Source organism: Lissotriton helveticus, chromosome 12 (assembly GCF_964261635.1).
Source record: "Lissotriton helveticus chromosome 12, aLisHel1.1, whole genome shotgun sequence".
Taxonomy (NCBI): Eukaryota; Metazoa; Chordata; class Amphibia; order Caudata; family Salamandridae; genus Lissotriton; species Lissotriton helveticus.
The window spans coordinates 779,082,607-779,102,516 of NC_136073.1; the positions used below are offsets into that span (position 1 = coordinate 779,082,607).

Genomic DNA, 19,910 nt, shown 5'->3' on the forward strand with positions numbered 1-19,910 from the left:
AGGTAGAGTGCTTCTCACATGGATATTTAAGTGAACACTTTATTTCCAAGTCAAAAGGGATGCAGTTCTTACTCGGCAGTCCTTTGCAAACATTAATTTGAAAACGGGAGAGTACATAGTACATTCAAGGACCCCAAATATGTAGCCTTGTATTGCTCCAGTTCCACACTCATGCAGACTAGGAAAGCAGGAAACTCTTTCTGGATATCGCCCCTTAACGGTCAACCATGTGACACTCACTTGCCAAGACTGACCTCTTACTGAAAAGAGGAATAAAGTAACAAAATACCATATTTATTTTTTTATTAAACTGAGAAAAATGAGTTTAGCTCAGGATTCACATTCCTCCATTAGCGTACTCATACGTGCTAAAAATACAGCAAACTCTCTGAAGGAAACCTTCTGGTCGCCATCCAAGTCCATCGTCTTCATCACCTCTTTTGACAGGTCCTCATCTTTCCCAGAGGCCTGTAGAAAGAAGAGGGAACAAACAAGAGAATGTTTTGTAAAATGAAGTAAATTATGTTCACAACATTCTACTTTCTTGTTAGGAAGGAAATTTAAAGAAGCTTCCCTCCAAAAACTCCCCCCCCCAATGCTCAATACATAGATTAATCATTTGTTAAACTGTTCATAAGACCATTCTCCAGAAACCAGCGTTTCCTAGACATTACTTTTGACCGGATGGCCCAGCCAACAAGAGACATCCAGTAGTACTGGTTGCTCAAACCCTATACCATGGCAGACTGTGGCAAGTGAGACACACAGCCTTCGAGTGGAAGTTCTATGGATTTTAACACTTTTCCCAGGAAAGTCCAGTTTCTGGTTTCCCTACAATGCAGTGAAGCCTAAAGCTCCATCCTTGGGGTTGCTGAATTTGTCACCTGCTGCCTTAAAGAAGAACAGTCTCAGATAAGACCCGTGGATACAGAGGTACCCAAGTTACCTATCCCAGGGAAGCCGGGTGCATAGGTATGCAGTGGCATCGGAAACCGCTGGTGAATTCAATGGAGGACTTCGAAGGAGAGCTGGAGTCCGTAGGAGCTCCGGATCAGCTGACCAATCCCATCATGATGTGGTGCCAGTGGTTGCAGGGGAGGAGGGGAACTGGTTTGAACTGACTATGCACAGGGACACCAAATGTGCCCTGCAGACTGTCGCTGGCAAGAGCACCCACCCAGCCCTTATACCCTAAATCCCGTCTGGGAGATTGTTATACCACCCTGTGACAGAATGCCTATTGTTCTGCTGCTGAGCCAAGCTTGAGCAGGGGAAGGCAGAAGTGTGCCTCTGGTAGTCAGCAACTATTATGTAGCCCGGGACTAGACTGCTGGTACTGGTAACACCTGGGACCTCACAAATCTCTTTGAGTGGTGGAATCATACCTCTTACACCGATAACTGGTGTGGGGATATGATTCCACAATGTCTGACACCAAACACGGTAGGGTTACATGCAGCTGTTTTAGAGTTCATCACATGGTTGCATAATGCTGTAAATGGCGGAGGCACTGACAACTGGGGAGAATACACGCTGTAGGCTGCAGGGGTGTCCTGCTCATGCAGTGGCACCATCTCACTTAAAACAACATACCCTGCCTTCAGGATTGTTATGGCCTGCTTAAGGGGTGACTTCTAGGTTAAGTGCAGTGGCCCTTAGATATAGTAAACCTAAATCAAGAGACAAGCACCAACTTACACAGGCTGCAATAGCAGGCCTATGGGTTCCATATTGCATGGCCTCTCATGGGTGGCATAATACATGTTTCAGCCCATGGGAGGCCTCAGGGGTACCTACGCCCTGGGTGCATGTGTACAATATACTAGGGACTGACAAGGGTACCCCAGTATCCAATATGGAGGATACCAAAGTGTCTAACATTACAGGTTAGGTAGAAAGCAAATAAACTGGGGACCAGATTAGAAGGATCCCAGTCAGACTAGTCAGAAACCGTATCACATTTAGCAAAAAGTGGAGGGTAACCATAAGAAGCAGATCCTACTCACAGCTATATTGAGACATTTTACTCTGCACATGTTTTACATTAGAGTTGACTGAGTGTCACTTTAGAAAGTGAGAATTGGCATCCTTTGGTGCGATTCCAGAGTTCTTGCTTTGCCCTACAGATTTTGAATCAGTTTTTGCTGACTTAGGGTCTCTGCGCACTCTCACTGTGGATCAGTGTTAAAGTGCTCCTGTTGCTAATTGTGTTATGGATAGGTATTTCCAGGATGGCCATGTTTGATTTACATGTTAGCGCCTAGTAAAAGTGCACCGAGTGTGCCAGGGCCTGTAAATCAAATTCTACTAGTGGGCTGCAGCATTGATTGTGCCACCCACATGAGTAGCCCTGGAAAGGTAACTCAGACCTCCCACTGCAGAGTCTGCGCGCAGTTTGTAACTGCCATGTCGACTTGGCAAGTGCACCCACTTGCCAGGCCCTACCCTTCCATGACATGCAAGTCGCCTCCAAGGTACACCTGTGGGCTGGGTATGTGAAAGGGAGGACATGCCCTGATGTGTGTGGCATGTCCAGATTGTGAAATACTGCCAATTTCGTGTTTCACTATTGAAAGGCTATCTGGCCCATAGGAATGCATGCGAGTTCATTTATAACATTACAAGTATAACTTCCCATTGGGACCTGAGAAATTTATCTAAAGATGCATCTTTTAGTAAAGGTGATTTTTACATTGTGTTTAAGACCATTTTTAGAAAGTAGGCCTTTCTTGCTTAGCCATCCTGTGTGCCTCTGCTAGGATGTGTATGGACTGTCTGGCTTTGGAGTGACAAGGGTTGGGGAGGTGCACTCTCAAATGGCCACCAGGGGGTTATTGTGTGTCCTGCCTTTCCTAAAGGAGTCGGGCTGGGCTGAATAGACCTGGGCTGCATTCAGAGTAGTAGGAGTTTACTAGCACATGAATAGGCTCCGCCTGCCTCTGAATCTCCTGCCAGGAAGCTGCACCAGAGGACAGAACTTGTTCTGGTTGGGCACAGACTCTCTGCTGAGAGGACAAAGGATTTTGGGCTATAAAAAGTGGGTCCCAAACTCATAATTTGGAGAACTGTTTTGGAGCAATAAAATAGCAAATAGGAGCTGGAGAAGCTGTGCGGAGGATCTATCACTTTGCTAAGTGCCTTGCTGTGTGCCTGCAGTGGCCGCTTTGGTCTTGGGCAGTGAAAGGACTGAACTTTCTGCAACTTCTTTCTTGGAGTATCTCCAAGGGCTTGAAGTAGAGCTTGCCCCCAAGGATGGGCGCAAAATCTGTTCTGCTCGCGGATTTTCGCGATCCGCGAACTCCAGCGAATTTACCGAGAATTCGCAAATCCGCGAGCGGCGGGCCCGGGGCAAAAGTTGAAGCCTGGCCTGTTGTAACTATTTTACGATGGCACCGGCAAGCTGCCGGCGCCATCCTAAAATAGTTACTAAGTTAGCTTCGAAAGGAAGCTCTAATAGATAAAATAAAGCAGGTGCTCGATTTTATCTATTAGAGCTTCCTGTTGAAGCTAATTTAGTAACTATTTTAGGATTGCGCTGGCAGCTTGCCGGTGCCATCGTAAAATAGTTACAACAGGCCAGGCAGGTGTGCCTTCTTCCTAAATCTACCGTCGAAAATCAGCTGTGATGCTGGACAGAGGCCTTTGCATCCTTGACTTTCAGGAGCGCAATCCTTCGCTGTTCCTGTGACCAGGAGAGTCTCTCTTCATCTACTGCTCTGATCGGTCTCAGACCGTTTACCCACACAAGAGGCATGTGCACTCGCATGGAAGCCCCGCCCAAAATCCGCGGATTCGCAAATCCGCCGATTTTGCGGATCCACGATCCACAAATCTGCGGATCGTGGATCCGCAAAACATGCCCATGCCTACTTGCCCCCTGTTCAGGAAGTTTCAGGCCCCCTGTTCAGGAAGTTTCAGGAACAGCAAAGACTTCAAGTTTTTCTGATATCAGCACTAGGGACTGTGTTTTGTGCTGCAACATAACAAGCATTTACAAAGCAATGGTCTCGGCATTATTAAAGGTAGAGCTATTGACATTGCTCATGAATTTTTTTTTTTAAATCATAAATAAATGGCATGGTCAATAGGACAAAGGAGAGCTACGGGCAGAGGGAGGGGGGAGTGGGACAAAGGAGAGCTACGGGCGCAGGGAGGGGGGAGCGGGACAAAGGAGAGCTGCGGGCGGAGGGAGCGGGACAAAGGAGAGCTGCGGGCGGAGGGAGCGGGACGAAGGAGAGCTGCGGGCGGAGGGAGCGGGACGAAGGAGAGCTGCGGGCGGAGGGAGCGGGACGAAGGAGAGCTGCGGGCGGAGGGAGCGGGACGAAGGAGAGCTGCGGGCGGAGGGAGCGGGACGAAGGAGAGCTGCGGGCGGAGGGAGCGGGACGAAGGAGAGCTGCGGGCGGAGGGAGCGGGACGAAGGAGAGCTGCGGGCGGAGGGAGCGGGACGAAGGAGAGCTGCGGGCGGAGGGAGCGGGACGAAGGAGAGCTGCGGGCGGAGGGAGCGGGACGAAGGAGAGCTGCGGGCGGAGGGAGCGGGACGAAGGAGAGCTGCGGGCGGAGGGAGCGGGACGAAGGAGAGCTGCGGGCGGAGGGAGCGGGACGAAGGAGAGCTGCGGGTGGAGGGAGCGGGACGAAGGAGAGCTGCGGGTGGAGGGAGCGGGACGAAGGAGAGCTGCGGGTGGAGGGAGCGGGAGCGGGACGAAGGAGAGCTGCGGGTGGAGGGAGCGGGACGAAGGAGAGCTGCGGAGGGAGACTAGCAGAGCAGCTCTGGAAAACACCACTGTCTTTCTCCGCGGCAAAGCAGAAATGCCTCAGAGAAAGCATGGTCATTTTCGCATTCGGGGGCGTGTGTTTTGTTGTTCAGAGTGACAGGTGACGTCACTGGCGAAAGAACAGTAAAATGTACGCCCCCGAATCCGAAAAAGACGGAGCTTCTTTGGAGGGACGGCTCTCTCCTCCAATGGCTGGCCTCCGTTTAGGAAGCCAGCCAATGGAGGAGAGACGAAAAGAGAGGCGGGATAAAGCAGCCACTTTAAGTAACAATAATTCTCCGGACTTCCGGTCTTGGCCTACGGCCAAGCCGATGGTCCCTCGACCTAAAAAAAAAAATTAGATGGCCTCTCCAGGAATTCAAACCCACAATGCTCTGGTTACCCAGGGCTCTGCAGGAATTGAGTTAACACAGAAGCTGTTTTACCAGCTAAGAAAGAATACACCTGTCATGGCGGATGACCAAACCCACACTGAAAGCTCTTCTAAGTGCCCAGAGGTGATTCACATATCATTCTGTGCTGTAACACCGACTGCGATCATTGAGCATGGGTCAAGAAGATGTAACGTGTCTCCGCGCAGAATAAAGTTGTACGCGTTTGCAAAATCCGACACATTACTTTCGATTTATTTAGAGCAAACCCGCAGAATAATACCATATCCGTAGCCAGGTTATACATTACAAAGCACTTTGACTCATTAGATTAAACAGGACTCAGAAACACTCGAGAGCAAAAGAGACGTTTATCAAACACTTTCAACAGTTATGTAGAGAGATGTGTCTCAGAGGTGCCTAACAATGTCAGACATCAAATCTCATGACGGTTCAACAACCACATTGACATGTCAAAAGTGTTCAGCAATCACAGGCAGACATAATCTCATGGACGCCCAAGACTCACTGGCTCATATTCTGACATATGATCTAGATTTAGTTCCCTTACTATGCTTAGTGGAAAGTGGCCCTGTAGCCCCACCCACCACCATACACAGCGTCCTAGCCACCGCCGTGCCAGCCACCCATCTAGCTGCAATGCCCGGTAACCGTCCACCCCACGCCGGCGCTCACCTGAAGATGCTGCTGGAGGGGCACTGGTAGTGCTCGGCGGGGGCGGGCCAGTAGTGCTCGTGTTGGCTGTGCCAGAACAGCATGGTGCTCCGTGCAGCGGGCTGGGATGAGCAGGGCTGCTGCCGCGAGGGCAGGGCGGGTGGAGTGCGGTGCGCCGGAGTGAAATGCAGTGTGGTGGGTGGAGGGATGGCTCAGCGAGCTGATGTTACAGGAGTTTCATATACTATACTGAGGGCAGAGTGGTGAGGGCTTGGGGGTGCCAAAGGCGGTATGGTGCAGGGTGGCGCACGCTCTGAGGGTGCACAGTGCAGTGAGGTCCACGCGGGTGCAGTGCGGTGCAGTCTAGTCCAGTGATGACTGTCCCGAGGCAGCTCCTCTCCTACTCCCTTTGAACACTGACAGGCGCAGCCGGCTTTAATATTTGCCCAGGCTCACCTTCTGGCAGGTATACGGCACAGATCGCCTTCTGATTGGCTGCCTGCGGTAGTGGGGCTGTGGTTGGATGGCTGCGCCTTAAAAAAGATATAGCAGAGATACATAAACTTTAGAGTTGAGTTGGAGGGGGGGGGGGGGGGGGGGAAGGAGGATAGGAGAGCGAGAACAGTCTACCAGGGAAAAAGGAAAGGTGTAATTAATTTACAGGAAAGAGTGGGGTGCAAGGGGAACTAAAGGGATCTGAGGCAGAGAGGACAGAAAGGAATAGGAGGGAGGGATGGATCTAAGAAGAGAGACTAGATAAAGACAGTCTGTGAGGAAATTAATGAGGCGGAGAAAAATGGAGACTAGGAAAGGAGGGAAGGCACACGAGGAGAGAAAGGGAGTTGTCAAAAGAATAAGTTGGGTGCTGAGAGGATAGGTGGGGGTGAAGAAGAGCCAGACAGACAATGAGGAAGAATAAGGAAATACGAGTATTGGCGAAGGAACATGAGGAAAAATTGCGAGTAAAGAGGGTAAAAGAAAGTTTGGGCAGAAGATAAGTAAAGGAGAAGGGAGAACAGATGGACATGGAGTGTTGGGGGGATGGAAATGAGATAAGAGAGAAAGGGCTGTTAGGTTAGAGGAAATGTGAAATAGGGCGAGGAGTAAGAAAAAAGGGAGAGTTGAAAGGGAGGAGTCGAGGACAAAAGGAAAATGAATGAAAAAGATCAGTGAAAGGGAAGAGGGGGGTCTGAGAGAAGGTAGACTAATGTGAATAGCTGAACACAGAAAGGAAGGGCAGAATGGACTGAGGGTAGAGAGGAAGAAGGGATACAGGGGTTTAAAAAAGAAAGATGCCCCCCAAAAGAATAAAGGTAAACGTGATCAGAGAAAGGAGAGAAGAAACGTACGAGGCCAGGAGAGAAACTACAGGCGAGGAAAGGTAGGATAGGTAGAGAAACCCGGAGCGAGGGAACTACCAGAGGTAAGAAGTCTGGGAGAATGAAAGGAGGGCAAGAAGATAAAAGAGCAAGCAAAGGAGGAGGCTGGCGAGAAAGAACGGGGAGCGAAATGGAGGAGATAAAAGAAGGGAAGAGAATTGGCGAGGGAAGCAGGTCGAGAGCGGTGACAGCCCCGAGTCTAGGCGACGAGGTAAGCCCCCGAGTGAGGCTCTGGTGACCCCCTGCCTGCGGGAACACGGGTCCGGCGCGAGTCCCTGGGGCCAGCCGGCCATAGAGGGGGGAGGCTACCTGGGTGAATCCACTGGGTACCAGTCCGCCCTGGGGGCGGACGAAGGTCATTGTGCGAGCCCCCCCGATGCCAACATGTCTTTGCCGCTGAGGGTCCCTGGGGAATCTCCTAGTGAGGACCTATCTTTGGGACGGCTGGAGGAGTCCGTGTTAATTCCCAGGTGCCAATCTGTCTTTGGTGGCAGGGTCCCTTTGTAAGTTTCCCGGTGCCAACTTGTTTTTGGGAGAGAGTTGGGAGGGCCTCTTTGTGAGTCTCCTGGAACCAGCCAGTCTTTGGAAGCGAGTGGTCCCTTTGTGAGTTTTCTGGTGCCTTTGGGGCGGGGGGGGGCTCTCATAGTTCCCTGGTGCCACCCTGTCTTTGGCAGGCGGAGGGGGGGGGGGGGGAGCGGGACGAAGGAGAGCTGCGGGCGGAGGGAGGGGGGAGCGGGACAGAGGAGAGCTGCGGGTGGAGGGGGAGCGGGACGGAGGAGAGCTGCAGGCGGAGGGAGCAGGACGAAGGAGAGCTGAGGGTGGAGGGAAGGGGGGCAGAGCAGGATGAAGGAGAGCTGTGGGCGGAGGGAGGGGGATGAGCAGAGCAGCTCTGGAAAACACAGCCTTTCTCCGAGGCAAAGCAGAAATGCCTCGGAGAAAGCATGGTAATTTTTGCATGGGGGGGGGGTGTGTTTTGTTGTTAGAGTGACGGGTGACATCACTGGCGAAACAGCAAAATGTACGCCCCCGAATCCAAAAAAGACGGAGCTTCTTTGGAGGGACGGCTCTCTCCTCCAATTGCTGGCCTCCGTTTAGGAAGCCAGCCAATGGAGGAGAGACGAGGACAGAGGTGGGTTTAAGCTGCCACACTAACCAATAATTCTCCGGACTTCCGGTCTTGGCCTACGGCCAAGCCCTACGGTCCCTCGACCTAAAAAGCAACCAGACAGCATCTATGACACCGCTGCTGACTCCATGTCCTGACGGCATCTCAGAAGGAACTGCGACCTTGGTCTCACCGACAACGCCATCTGATGCCGCCACAAAGCCGCTGCTCGCACCATGATCTGAGGGCATCGCATGCCGCACCTCTGCACTCCCCGATGCCTGCCAGCGCTCTGGACTTCAACCGCGAGGAGTTCGATATGCAACGTGTGTGACTTCAAGGACCAGACTACTCACGCACCGATGCCTGCAGATGCAGTGCTTTTGGAGCTCAATGAGAGGCCGCTGACACCCGACATTTCTTAAGGTACTGTTTTGCGGGCCTTTCCAACACAGTAGTTGGCCTGTGACGCCGCAGTCAGCCAGAACAGTAGGATTGGTTTGTTCATGATGCGGTGATAGACCGGGACGTAACTATCGCCTTCAATGAACTGTATTTCAGGGTTATTTTGATAACTGAAGATTTCCAAGTACTGTATTGTGGATTTCTATTTTTTTTGGTCTTGTCTTAGGTATATAAAAATATTGGATATGTTTCTAAACTGGTATGGTGTCCTTTTGTAGTGCTTACACTGTGTTACTGTTGGTTATGTGCAAATGCTTTATACACTGCCTCAAAGATAAGTCGAACTCCTCGTGCCAAGTTACCAAGGGGGTGAGCAGGGGTTATTTTAGGAGTATAACTCCCTTAGCTTGACTAGGAAGATGGGTCCCTATTTGGACAAAGGTACCCACCTCTGCCAACTAGAGACCCATTACTAACAGAAAAGTTTAAAGCCTCAGTTTTTTTTTTATTCATGTTTGACAGACACCACAGGCAAGTCAATGTGGATTTTGTTTGGGATTTATATTATAAATATTAACCACTTTTTATAAATCAGATTTTAAAATTCAAAGATCATTGAAAGGAAATTCAACAAGCAATTTAAAATGTGTTTTAGTACAGTCACATATTTAACAAGACATGAAAATAGAAAATAAAGAGCAGTGTGGGACAGTGCATTTTTGCCGACAGGGACTTTTTTGGTTAAAATGGTTTCACACACACACAAGGGAGGATTCATTGGTGTGAGAAGTTGGCCTGATGTAGGAGGTCTGCAATTCTAGGGGCACCTTGCATCAGTCCAAACAATCCCTTATGGTGGTGGTGGTGGTGGTTGTAAGTCAACCTTAAAAGACAAGCTAAACTAATGGTAGCATGGACTAAGAAGTCTTAGGCTAAACTCAAGAGGGCATGTGAAGCCAGCTGTTTTACCATATGCAATCCTGTAATATCAAATGAAAGGACACCACACAAGTTATATTATAAAAATATGGGGGGGCGCTAGAGGGCACCAGGCAAGATGGCCGCACGTATGTGAGGCTCCGCCAGATCAGACTAAAATCCTTCATTTATCCTTTGTGATCTGCTCCAGTGACGTGCCAGAGTAGCGGCAACCTGTGGAGGAGTGAGAGGCGCCCTGACTGGCACTGTTCTGACTGACCGGATCGTCCCTGGTGCCGAGCGCGGTGATTGAACTGCCGGCTGGTGCCCCGCCATTGTGGTGCTCCGGAGCTGTGGCCGAGACTGGGGACTTGCGGCGGTGGAGGTCCCCGGTAACTGCTTCGCGGCGGCGGGGAACTGCTCTGACGTCGCCACAGCGTCTCGGACTGCCGAGGGAGTACTGCAGGACGTCGGAGGAGACCGCTTGACTTCTGGGCTGGGTCTGGCCTCTGCCGGTTGTGGTGAGTGGGGTAGCGGCCTGGGAAATCCCGGTGCTGTGGAGGTGGCGCTAGGCCGCACTGGGCCGCTCTGCGCGAACTGTGGCGGGCGGGGCAGGCTCGGGTTCAACAGCGGGGGACGGACTGAGTTGGGGAGTGTCCCATCGGTCCCTGGGGAGTGTCCCATCGATCCCTGGGGAGTGTCCCATCGATCCCTGGGGAGTGTCCCATCGGTCCCTGGACCGTGACTGCCCACCAGAGAGCATTGATTGTGGGACTCGTTAGGTTCAACTGGCCGCCCTGATTGCTGTTCACTGCGGAGTTGTGGTGCTTGTGGCTCTATCTCCTGGATAACTGTGGCCATGTGTGGAGTGAGATGTACCTGCGCTGACCGGCGATTGGCACAACTATTGCGAAGTGTGGACGTTTTGCGGTTTGGTGGGGCCCAAGTTCACACACGCCTCTGCCCTGAGGGACACACGCCTCTGCCCTGAGTGATACGCTTAACTGCAAACACAACAATGATGGACAGAATGTGGATCAATGTCACACATTCACCCCAGTCCAAAGATCTGGGCCCAAATCCATCGTTTTTCCACTCCACACCACCCTGGGTTAGACAATGGCGATATGCAAATCAGCGCTGACCCTGTGCCCCATGGGAACAGTCCAGTCCGAACTACAAAAGCCATGTCCTTCCCAGAACGGAAACAAGCATCCGAAGACCGGCCCGGTTTCGAGGTAACACCTCTCTTCAGCCCGGCTAGCTTGATTCCAGTGGTGTGGAGTGCCTGGGACTCACGTCTGAGCATCCCCAGTACGAGCGGTAACTGCTTGTTTCCGTTCTGGGAAGGACATGGCTTTTGTAGTTCGGACTGGACTGTTCCCATGGGGCACAGGGTCAGCGCTGATTTGCATATCGCCATTGTCTAACCCAGGGTGGTGTGGAGTGGAAAAACGATGGATTTGGGCCCAGATCTTTGGACTGGGGTGAATGTGTGACATTGATCCACATTCTGTCCATCATTGTTGTGTTTGCAATTACCGCTCTGAGGGATACGCTTGGCACCCTGAGAGCGTGGGCTGGGCCTCCACTGCCTGCGAATTTCGGCGCGAGGAGCGACCTGTGTGGCTTCTAGAGCGCGCCCTTTTTTTTGGAAGCGAACGTTGCTCGCCTTGCCTCCGGAGTGTCCTGGGGTGGCCTGTGATTTACTTTTGGTACTATTCCAACACTGGTGGGTGTGGCTGAGTGCTGAGCAGCTGAAACATGGGTAGAATTGAAAGAAATCAGCCTAAGTTGACGTTTGAATCGAAGAAGGCCACCATGTCTACCCTGCAGGCTCCGCCGGACACTGAATCTGCTGGTGCATCAGGCGGCACACCGAATTTGGAAGGGGTGCTTGTGGCTATGCAAAAGACATTGCAATCCATTGAAGGTACCATGGAATCAGTGAATCAGACTGGATCACATGGCCACACAGTTTGATAGACAGAATGAACGGATGGGCGAGGTGGAGCAAAGGGTATCAGCTACGGAGGACGGTTTGACCACCGTGACTACAAAAGTGTTCAACATGGAGCGCGTCTTGGCGGTCATCCAGGCCAAGAATGAGTTGGAAGGGAGGTCCAGACGCAACAAAATCCGCGTCACGGGCCTGCCCGAATCCACAAATGTTGGCCGCATGGAAGACTTCATGGAGCGACTGATCACCGAAGTTTTTGGGGCAGATCAGTTGTCACGAGTGTTCATTGTGGAACGGGCGCACCGCTCTTTAGCTAAGCGACCGGTGGCTGGAGCACCGCCACAACCTGTTATTGCTCGCATACTGAATTATAAAGACAGGGATGTGATCCTGCGCCTAGCACGAGAAAAGGGCACTATAGACTGGCAAGGCAATAAACTAGAGTTCTACCCTGACTGCGGTGCAAACGGCGAGAAAAGAATTCAATGCGGTGAAGCAACTTCTTAGGGCTGAGGACGTTCCATATGCAATGCTATATCCGGCACGTCTCCGGATTGGACCGTCATCCGATAATAAAATCTTTACCTCGTCTAAGGCAGCTATGGACTATGTGAAGAAGCAGAAAAAAGAAAGCGAGACGCAAATGCAGCGCAGAACAGGGAGGATGAAGTGCTTGACGAGGCTGCGTGAGCATGCACTCCTTGTCGGCACGGACATTGCTCTTCCTATGCTCTGTTGGGGCGTTGTTGCTCATTGACCATCTGTTCTTGTGACCGAAGATCTGGTCCTGCATGGCTGCTGTTATCAGGCACTGGCCTGACCAGAAGGCAACCTCGAGACCGCTCTTCCAAACACTGATTAGCGATATATGACGTTTGTGTAACCTTTTACTGTTTTTTGCTTGTTTAGCTATGTGATACTAGCTCCCCGGACTGGAAACGGAGTCATTCTTGCTCACATGGTCTGGGGGTTGGATGTGGGAGGGGGTTACACTTTGACATTCAGATTACCGGAGGGTTGCTACAAGTGGATACTGGTAACGTTGCCGACTCCGATGTGGTATACTTACACTTTGAGATATGGGCCAGGATGCTGGGGCGGATGTTTGAATAACTATTCCGATCCTCTCCTGCTACACCTGCTAGTGGGAGTTGGGCACCTCTACGCCCCCGCTTATGGGAGTTCCCCACGATTTGTTTGATGTAAGGATCAAGGTTGGGAGGATGGGGGGTTGGGATAGGCTTTGGCAGGTTGGGGGTGCTGAAGTGGGTGGGGGCGGATGGGGAGTTCAAGGGTTTCAGATGAGTACATTGCTATCAGAGTGTGCGCACGAGGGGTTGGGCGTTGTAGGAGCTGTGATTCAGAACTAGGGGCTGATACATTGCATTGCTCTTAGCATGACATCTATGGATGATTATTTGATGGATGACTATGGGATTGGCAGTTGGAATTGGGGGAATTGCTTTGTCTGCATGCTATTGGATTCTGGGATGGGTAGACCTTATGGCTGAGAGTGGGAGGATGTGTTGGATAACGTGGAATGTGCGAGGTCTGAACAGACCTCAGAAGACTAGACAAATGATGACCTTTCTTACTAAACATGGGGCTCAGGTGGTCTTCCTTCAGGAGACACCTTCAGGGGAAGGCGATCGAGGCAGTGGCTAAGCAGTGGGCGGGCGTTCGGGTTGCGACGGACTACTCCTCCTATGCTCGTGGGGTCATGATTTTGATAAACAAAAAATGTGCAATTTGTTTTGATGCATGAAGACATTGATAAAGGCAGGTACATTATATTGCAGGGGAAACTATATGGCACATTGATAACGATGGTGAATGTCTATGGTCCAAATATGGACGATCCTGACTTATGTCAATCTGTGGAACAAGGTGTATGCCTTACCGCCCTCAGCAGTCGTTTGTGGAGGGGATTGGAACGTGACGTTGGATAAGATGCTGGATAGGAAGGATGCAAGGCCCTATGAGCATAAGAAAGCGGCTGATGCGGTGCGTGATGGTATGTGTGGACTTGGACTGGTGGATGTGTGGCAGCTGGGGCATCCGGGCGCGAGAGAGGGCACTTGCTACACATCTGCGCATGACACGTGGTCGAGGCTGGATTATTGGCTGGTGACGCGGGATGTTAGTGGGTGGGCCAGGAAGAACAGCCATTTACCTATGACACTTTCAGATCATGCTCCTGTGCTTCTGGAGGTAGGCTGGCCATCGCACACGCCGGCTCAATTTTCATGGCGCCTAACCCCTGGTATGCTAACGGATCAGGTACTGCGAGAAGAACTGAGAACAAGTATTGAAGAATTTTTTGATAAAAATGTGGGGTCCATGGAGAGCATGGGAACAGTGTGGGAAGCCTTTAAAGTAACGATTCGCAGTACGTGCATAGGCATGCAATCCGGGGTTCTTAAATCATTAAGGAACTCTATGAGCAAACTGGAGGATGAACTATTAGAACGGCAGCAGGAGCAGCTACCAAACGATGCTAGGTTGGCGGAGATCCGGAAGAAAGTAACTGAATATAACGAACTTGCTGATCAGGAGATTAAATTCTTGGCCAAACGCACTAGAGCGCGGTACTACAGTGAGGGGGGGGGGGCGTGCGGGACAAGGGCTGGCTGATAGAATTAGAGAGCCATGGGCTAGGCACTGTGGGTTCAGGAGATAGTACATAGTTCAAGTTCATGAATTTGTATAGCGCACTACTCACCCAGAGGGTCTCAAGGCGCTTTTGGGAGGGGGAGCGTTATTTATCGAATAGCCAGGTTTTAAGTTCCTTTCTGAAAGAGAAGTGGTTCTGTGTGAGGCGGAGGTGAGTGGGGAGAGAGTTTCAGGTCTTGGCTGCCAGGTAGGAGAAAGATCTTCCTCCTATGGTGGATCTGTGGATGCGCGGAACTGTGGCGAGCGCTTGGTTGGAAGATCTTAGTTGTCTGGTGGGTGTTATTCTCTTGTTGACGGGAAGCCAGTGGAGGTCTTTCAGGTGGCCGGTAATGTGTGCTTGGCGAGGGATGTCCAGTATGAGTCTGGCTGATGCATTTTGGATGCGTTGGAGTTTATTCTGTAATTTGGCTGTGGTTCCGGCGTAGAGGGTGTTCCCATAGTCCAGTCGGCTAGGGACCAGTGCGTGGGTGACCGTCTTTCTTGTTTCTGTGGGGATCCAGCGGAAGATTTTTTTTAGCATACGAAGTACGTTGAAGCAGGAAGATGAGACGGCGTTAACTTGTCTGGTCATCGAGAGGGAGGAGTCCAGGATGAAGCCTAGGTTGCGTGCGTGGTCCGTGGGTATGGGAGCTGTGCCTAGGGCCGGTGGCCACCATGAGTCGTCCCAGGCAGAGAGGGAAGATCCTAGGATGAGGACTTCTGTTTAGTCTGAGTTGTTTTAGGCGGCTGTTTTTCATCCATTCGGCTACTTCTTTCATGCCTTCATGAAGATTGGTTTTGGCGATGTTAGGGTCTTTGGTGAGGGAAAGGATCAGCTGGGTGTCGTCAGCGTAGGAGATGTTGAGGTTGTGTTGTCGAGCGATGGATGCGAGGGGACTCATGTAGACGTTGAAGAGGGTGGGACTGAGTGATGATCCTTGTGGTACTCCGTAGATGGCTTTGGTGGCCTCTAATTTGAAAGGGGGGAGGCGGACTCTGGGTTCTTCCGGCGAGGAACGAGATGATCCAGTCCAAGGCTTTTCCGTGTATTCCGACGTCGCTGAGGCGTTGTATGAGGGTGCTATGGCAGACTGTCAAATGCGGCGGAGAGGTCGAGTAGGATGAGGGCAACTGTTTCTCCGTTGTCCAGTAGCGTTCGGATGTCGTCTGTCGCTGCAATGAGGGCGGTTTCGGTGCTGTGTTTGGCTCGGAAGCCAGACTGTGAAGAGTCGAGGGAGTTGTTGGATTTTAGGAAGGCGGCGAGCTGGTTATTGACGGCCTTCTCAATGACTTTGGCAGGGAATGGGAGGAGGGAGATGGGGCGGTAGTTCTTAAGTTCAGAGGGGTCTGCTGTTGGTTTCTTCAGGAGGGCGGTGAGTTCTGCGTGTTTCCAGCTTTCTGGGAAGGTAGCGGAGTTGAAGGAGCAGTTGATATCACGGAGATGGGGTGCGATGATGGAGTCTGCTTTGTTAAAGATGTGGTGGGGACAGGGGTCGGTAGGCGAACCTGAATGGATGAGTTCATTAGGCGGATGGTGTCTTCAGTGGTGATTGGGTTCCAGGCGCTAAGGTTGTTAGGGATCGGTTCAGGTTTGGAGGTGGGCGGGGTGGAGTGTTCTATGGAGATGTTCTTAAAGCTGTTATGTATGTCGGCGATTTTGTTGTAGAAGAAAGAGGATAACGAGTCGCAAAGGTTTTGGGAGTGATGTTTGAGGCAGCGGTGGGGTCGGTAAATTCTTTGACGATGTTGAAGAGTTCCTTGCTGTTATGGGCGTTGTCGTCGAGTCGATACTTGAATGCTGATTTCTTGGTGGCTCGGATCAATTGGTGGTGTTTGCGGGTGGCTGCCTTGAAGGTGGTCAGGTTGTCAGTGGTTGGGTTTTTTCTCCATGTTTTTTCGAGAGTGCGGCATAGTTTCTTGGATTTCTTAAGGTCATCGTTGAACCAGGGGGCCTTTGTTACCTTGTTTGATCTGGTGGTTTTTCAAGGGTGCTAATTCTTCAACGCTGTGAGTGATCCATTTTTTGAGTTTGGTGGCAGCTTCATTTGGGTCCAATGGGAGGGCCGGAGGGTTCCGGTTGAGCGATGTGCGGAATTGGTCGGTGGTGATTTTGTTCCAGTTTCTTCGAGGAATAGGATGTGGGGTGTTGTGGATCGTGGTGGTTTAGTAGCTGAAGTGAACACATCTGTGGTCTGTCCAGTGGAGAGCTGTGGTGTGGTCGAAGGAGATGTGTTTGCAGGAGGTGAAGACAGAGTCGAGCGTATGTCCGGCTACATGAGTCCGGCTACATGAGTCCGAGGTTAGCCAGGTTGTCCAGGAGGGTGGTGGTGTTGCTGTCGTTTTTCTTTTCCAGGTGGAAGTTGAAATCTCCAAGTAGAATGTAGTTCTTGGAGGGGAGGGCATGTGGGCTGATGAAGTCAGTGATGTATTCGCTGAATTGTTTGCGGGTTCCTGGTGGTCTGTAGATGAGGGTGCCTCTAAGTGTGGTCCTGGGGTCGGTGTGGATCTGGAAGTGGAGATGTTCGGCGGTTGCAAGGTTGTCGTCGAGGCTGGTCGTGATTCTGATGGTGTTTTTATGGACGATGGCTAAGCCTCCTCCTGTTTGGTTGGTGCGGTCTTTTTGGATGATCTTGTATGCGTCCGGGATAGCAATGGCTATGTCGGGTGCTGATGATGCGTTCATCCAGGTTTCTGTGAGGAAGGCGATGTCTGGTAACGCAGTGTCTAGTAGGTCCCAGAGTTCAGTGGCGTGTCTGTGGACCGAGTGGGTGTTCAGCAAGATGCACTTCAGGTGCTTAGAGTCGGAGCTGTGTGTGTGGAGGAAGAGGGTTTGGTGTAGGTCTTGACGCAGGCGAACTTGCAGGAGTGGCAGGCGAAGGGACCATGGGTACCTCCAGGGGCAGCTTCGTAGCATCGAGGAGTGCGTCCGGGGTTAAGGGCTAAGAGGGTGGCGGCGTCATACGTAATGCGGGAGGAGTGCGGTTTGCGGGGGCCAGGGGGTCTGGCGCTTGGCGCGGTCGGGCACAGACGGGCTTACCTTTGGCGCACCTTCGGCGCGCATGGGGCGCGACCGCTGCGCGTAAATGCATCTGTCATAAGTGGAGAAGTGGAGGGGGGGAGGGGGGAGGAGCGAGGGAGGGTCAGCTGGGAGGTGGGTGCAAGGTGTAGGGGACGGTCTCCAAGGCAAAACAACAACAAAATGGCCGGAGCAGCAGCAAAAACGAAACGAGAGGCTGGGCCAAAATCAAGCAGCTTCTGCGATTATTCAATAAAGCGCTACAGATATACAAAGCACAATTCAGTAAAGCGCGAGAAAAATTCAAAGCACTAACTTCTGAATAAGAGCAACACAGCGAGCGCTGAGAGTATAAATATTAATGCAATTCAGCAGTGCTTATTGCAGAATAGCGCGATTGTACACAGCAGCCAGCACAAGAATACTTATCTAATGAGGGCAATGCGCGCAGCCTAACGATACCAGGAGTAAAGCATGGAGCTAAACGATGCCAGGATTAGAGCAGGGAGCTTGGGGAGCGACCGCTACTGAGAGCGTCAGGACGGTCACCTGAGGGTGCTACCATAACCAGCGCTGCGGGTGTCCTGGACTGTTTTGTACAGTACTATGAGCGGATGTATGGTTTCAGGGACACGGCAGGTGAGGAAGAATTAGCACAATATTTGGACGACATTGCGTTGGTTTGGCTATCCAAGGGGCAGCAAGACTTCTTAATGCATCATATGACGGATGGGGAGCTCCCGGATGCAATTTCCGCTCTGCCTAATGGCAAGGCAGCCGGCACAGACGGCTTGCCATCAGAATTTTATAAAGAATACGCGGATCTGTTGTTGCCGCGTTTGGCGAATGTCCTGGAAGAATCGATGGAACAGGGACAGCTTCCGGCTACAATGAGAGAAGCGCTGTTGGTGGCGCTGCTGAAGCCGGGCAAGCCCCTGAATCTGTGCGAGTCATATCGACCTCTGTCTCTGATGAACAGAGACGTTAAGATCATTGCCAAGGTGCTAGCGACGCGATTGAGACTTATCCTGCCGGTTATGGTCTTGCCTGACCAGTCTGGTTTCGTTCCCCTTCGTTCCACTACTCACAATTTAAGGGCCTTGTTCGCGGTTCTGCACCTTCTCAAGCCGGATCTTGCTGCAGTGGCGGTGCTCTTGGATGCAGCCAAAGCATTCGACTCTGTGGCTTGGAGATACGTGATAGCAGTGCTGCATCGTATGGGTGTGCCGTACTTTTTCACGTCCTTGATTACTCTGTTGTACACACGATCAATGGCATGGGAGAGGATTAATGGACATGTGTCGGCAGCATTCTGTATTCAAAGGGGGACTAGACAGGGGTGCCTTCTTTCACCCCTGCTATTTGCTCTTATGCTGGAGCCTCTGGCTTGCATTCTACGGCAAAGATATGCTGACGCAGCGTTGAGGTTCCCGCTCAGGTCACTGGCAGTGTCCATGTACGCGGATGACATGGTCCTGTACATAAGAGATCCGGCTCAACATCTGGAAAGAGTACTTAGGGAATTCATTAGGTTTGGGCTCTTTTCTGGGCTGTCCATCAATTGGAATAAATCCATATTGCTTCCCCTTACGGATGCCACGGTACCCTTCCCACTAGAATTCCCGTTAGAATGGGCGCTGGAACCGGTGCGTGGGGATCTGGGTGCACAGGGATTGCAATGAGACTCTGCGGGCTAATTACAGTGTAGCCATCTCGAAATTAGAAGACCAGGTAAAGAGATGGATTAGACTGCCGCTGTAGTTTGCGGACAGGATCTCTCTCATCAAAATGGTGGTACTCCCTAAGTTTGTGCTATTCTGTTAATGTACCCCTCACCCTGTCACATTTTTTTGCACAACTGCAATCGTTACTTATCACGCTGGCCTGGGCCAGTAAGAAGTCGCGGGTGAGATGGGATGTGTTGACGAAACCATACGGTTTGGGGGGTTTTGCGGTACCGGATATGAAGCTGTACTATCTTTGCGCTCAGGCCCATTTTGCTACCTACTGGTTGTCGGCGCCGCCATATACACCACATGTCGCGCTTGAGGCTAGTGCGGTCACCCCACGACCACTGAAGGCAATGATAGTCAATATGTATTCTGTGTTTGAGAAAGGGGAGGTGGATACGGTACGCAGTACGTACCACGCATGGCAAGAATTGGGCAAACTATCTAATAGATTGCCATTATATGCCCCTGCTATGCCTCTACTTTATCATGATGAGATTTCGGTCTCAAGTGAAGTGGGAGCACTGCAGCTTTTGTAGGGTGCAGGTATACACAACATGGGAAATGTATTCCCTGCTGCTGCGTTCCTTCCTTTGCAGACTGTTGGATCACACGACTAATCCTACTATGGCCACATTCCTTTACGTTCGGCTTCGTGCCGCGATACGCGACTTGTATCCCTCCTTCCCGGAGGAACCTCCGGTGTTAGGTGCCTTACAGTTGCTATACTCTTCAACGGACCGAGCGAAATTGATCTCGCGCTCATATCGAGCCTCACAGGAAGATATGAGGGAGGGGGTGGGGCGGTGGCCAAAGCGAGGTGGGACGCATGCTTGCCGGATCCGCTGACTGATGAATGGGCTGAGTGCTGTTCTATGACGGGCGGATTTGCAGCCAATGGGAATTTCCGTCTCATTCACTATAAAT

At 51.4% G+C, this 19,910-nt stretch overlaps 1 protein-coding gene across 1 annotated transcript in view; it reads right to left on the reverse strand.

The window, feature by feature from the left end:
• Positions 1 to 288: 288 nt before the first annotated feature.
• LOC144798305 (protein S100-P-like) overlaps positions 289 to 19,910 on the reverse strand; it is a 204,742-nt gene continuing 185,120 nt past the window's right edge. The window contains exon 3 of the mRNA XM_078669106.1: positions 289 to 468. Within this exon, the coding sequence (XP_078525232.1) occupies positions 331 to 468 (138 nt within the window). The 3' untranslated portion in view covers positions 289 to 330. The remainder of the gene's footprint in view (positions 469 to 19,910) is intronic.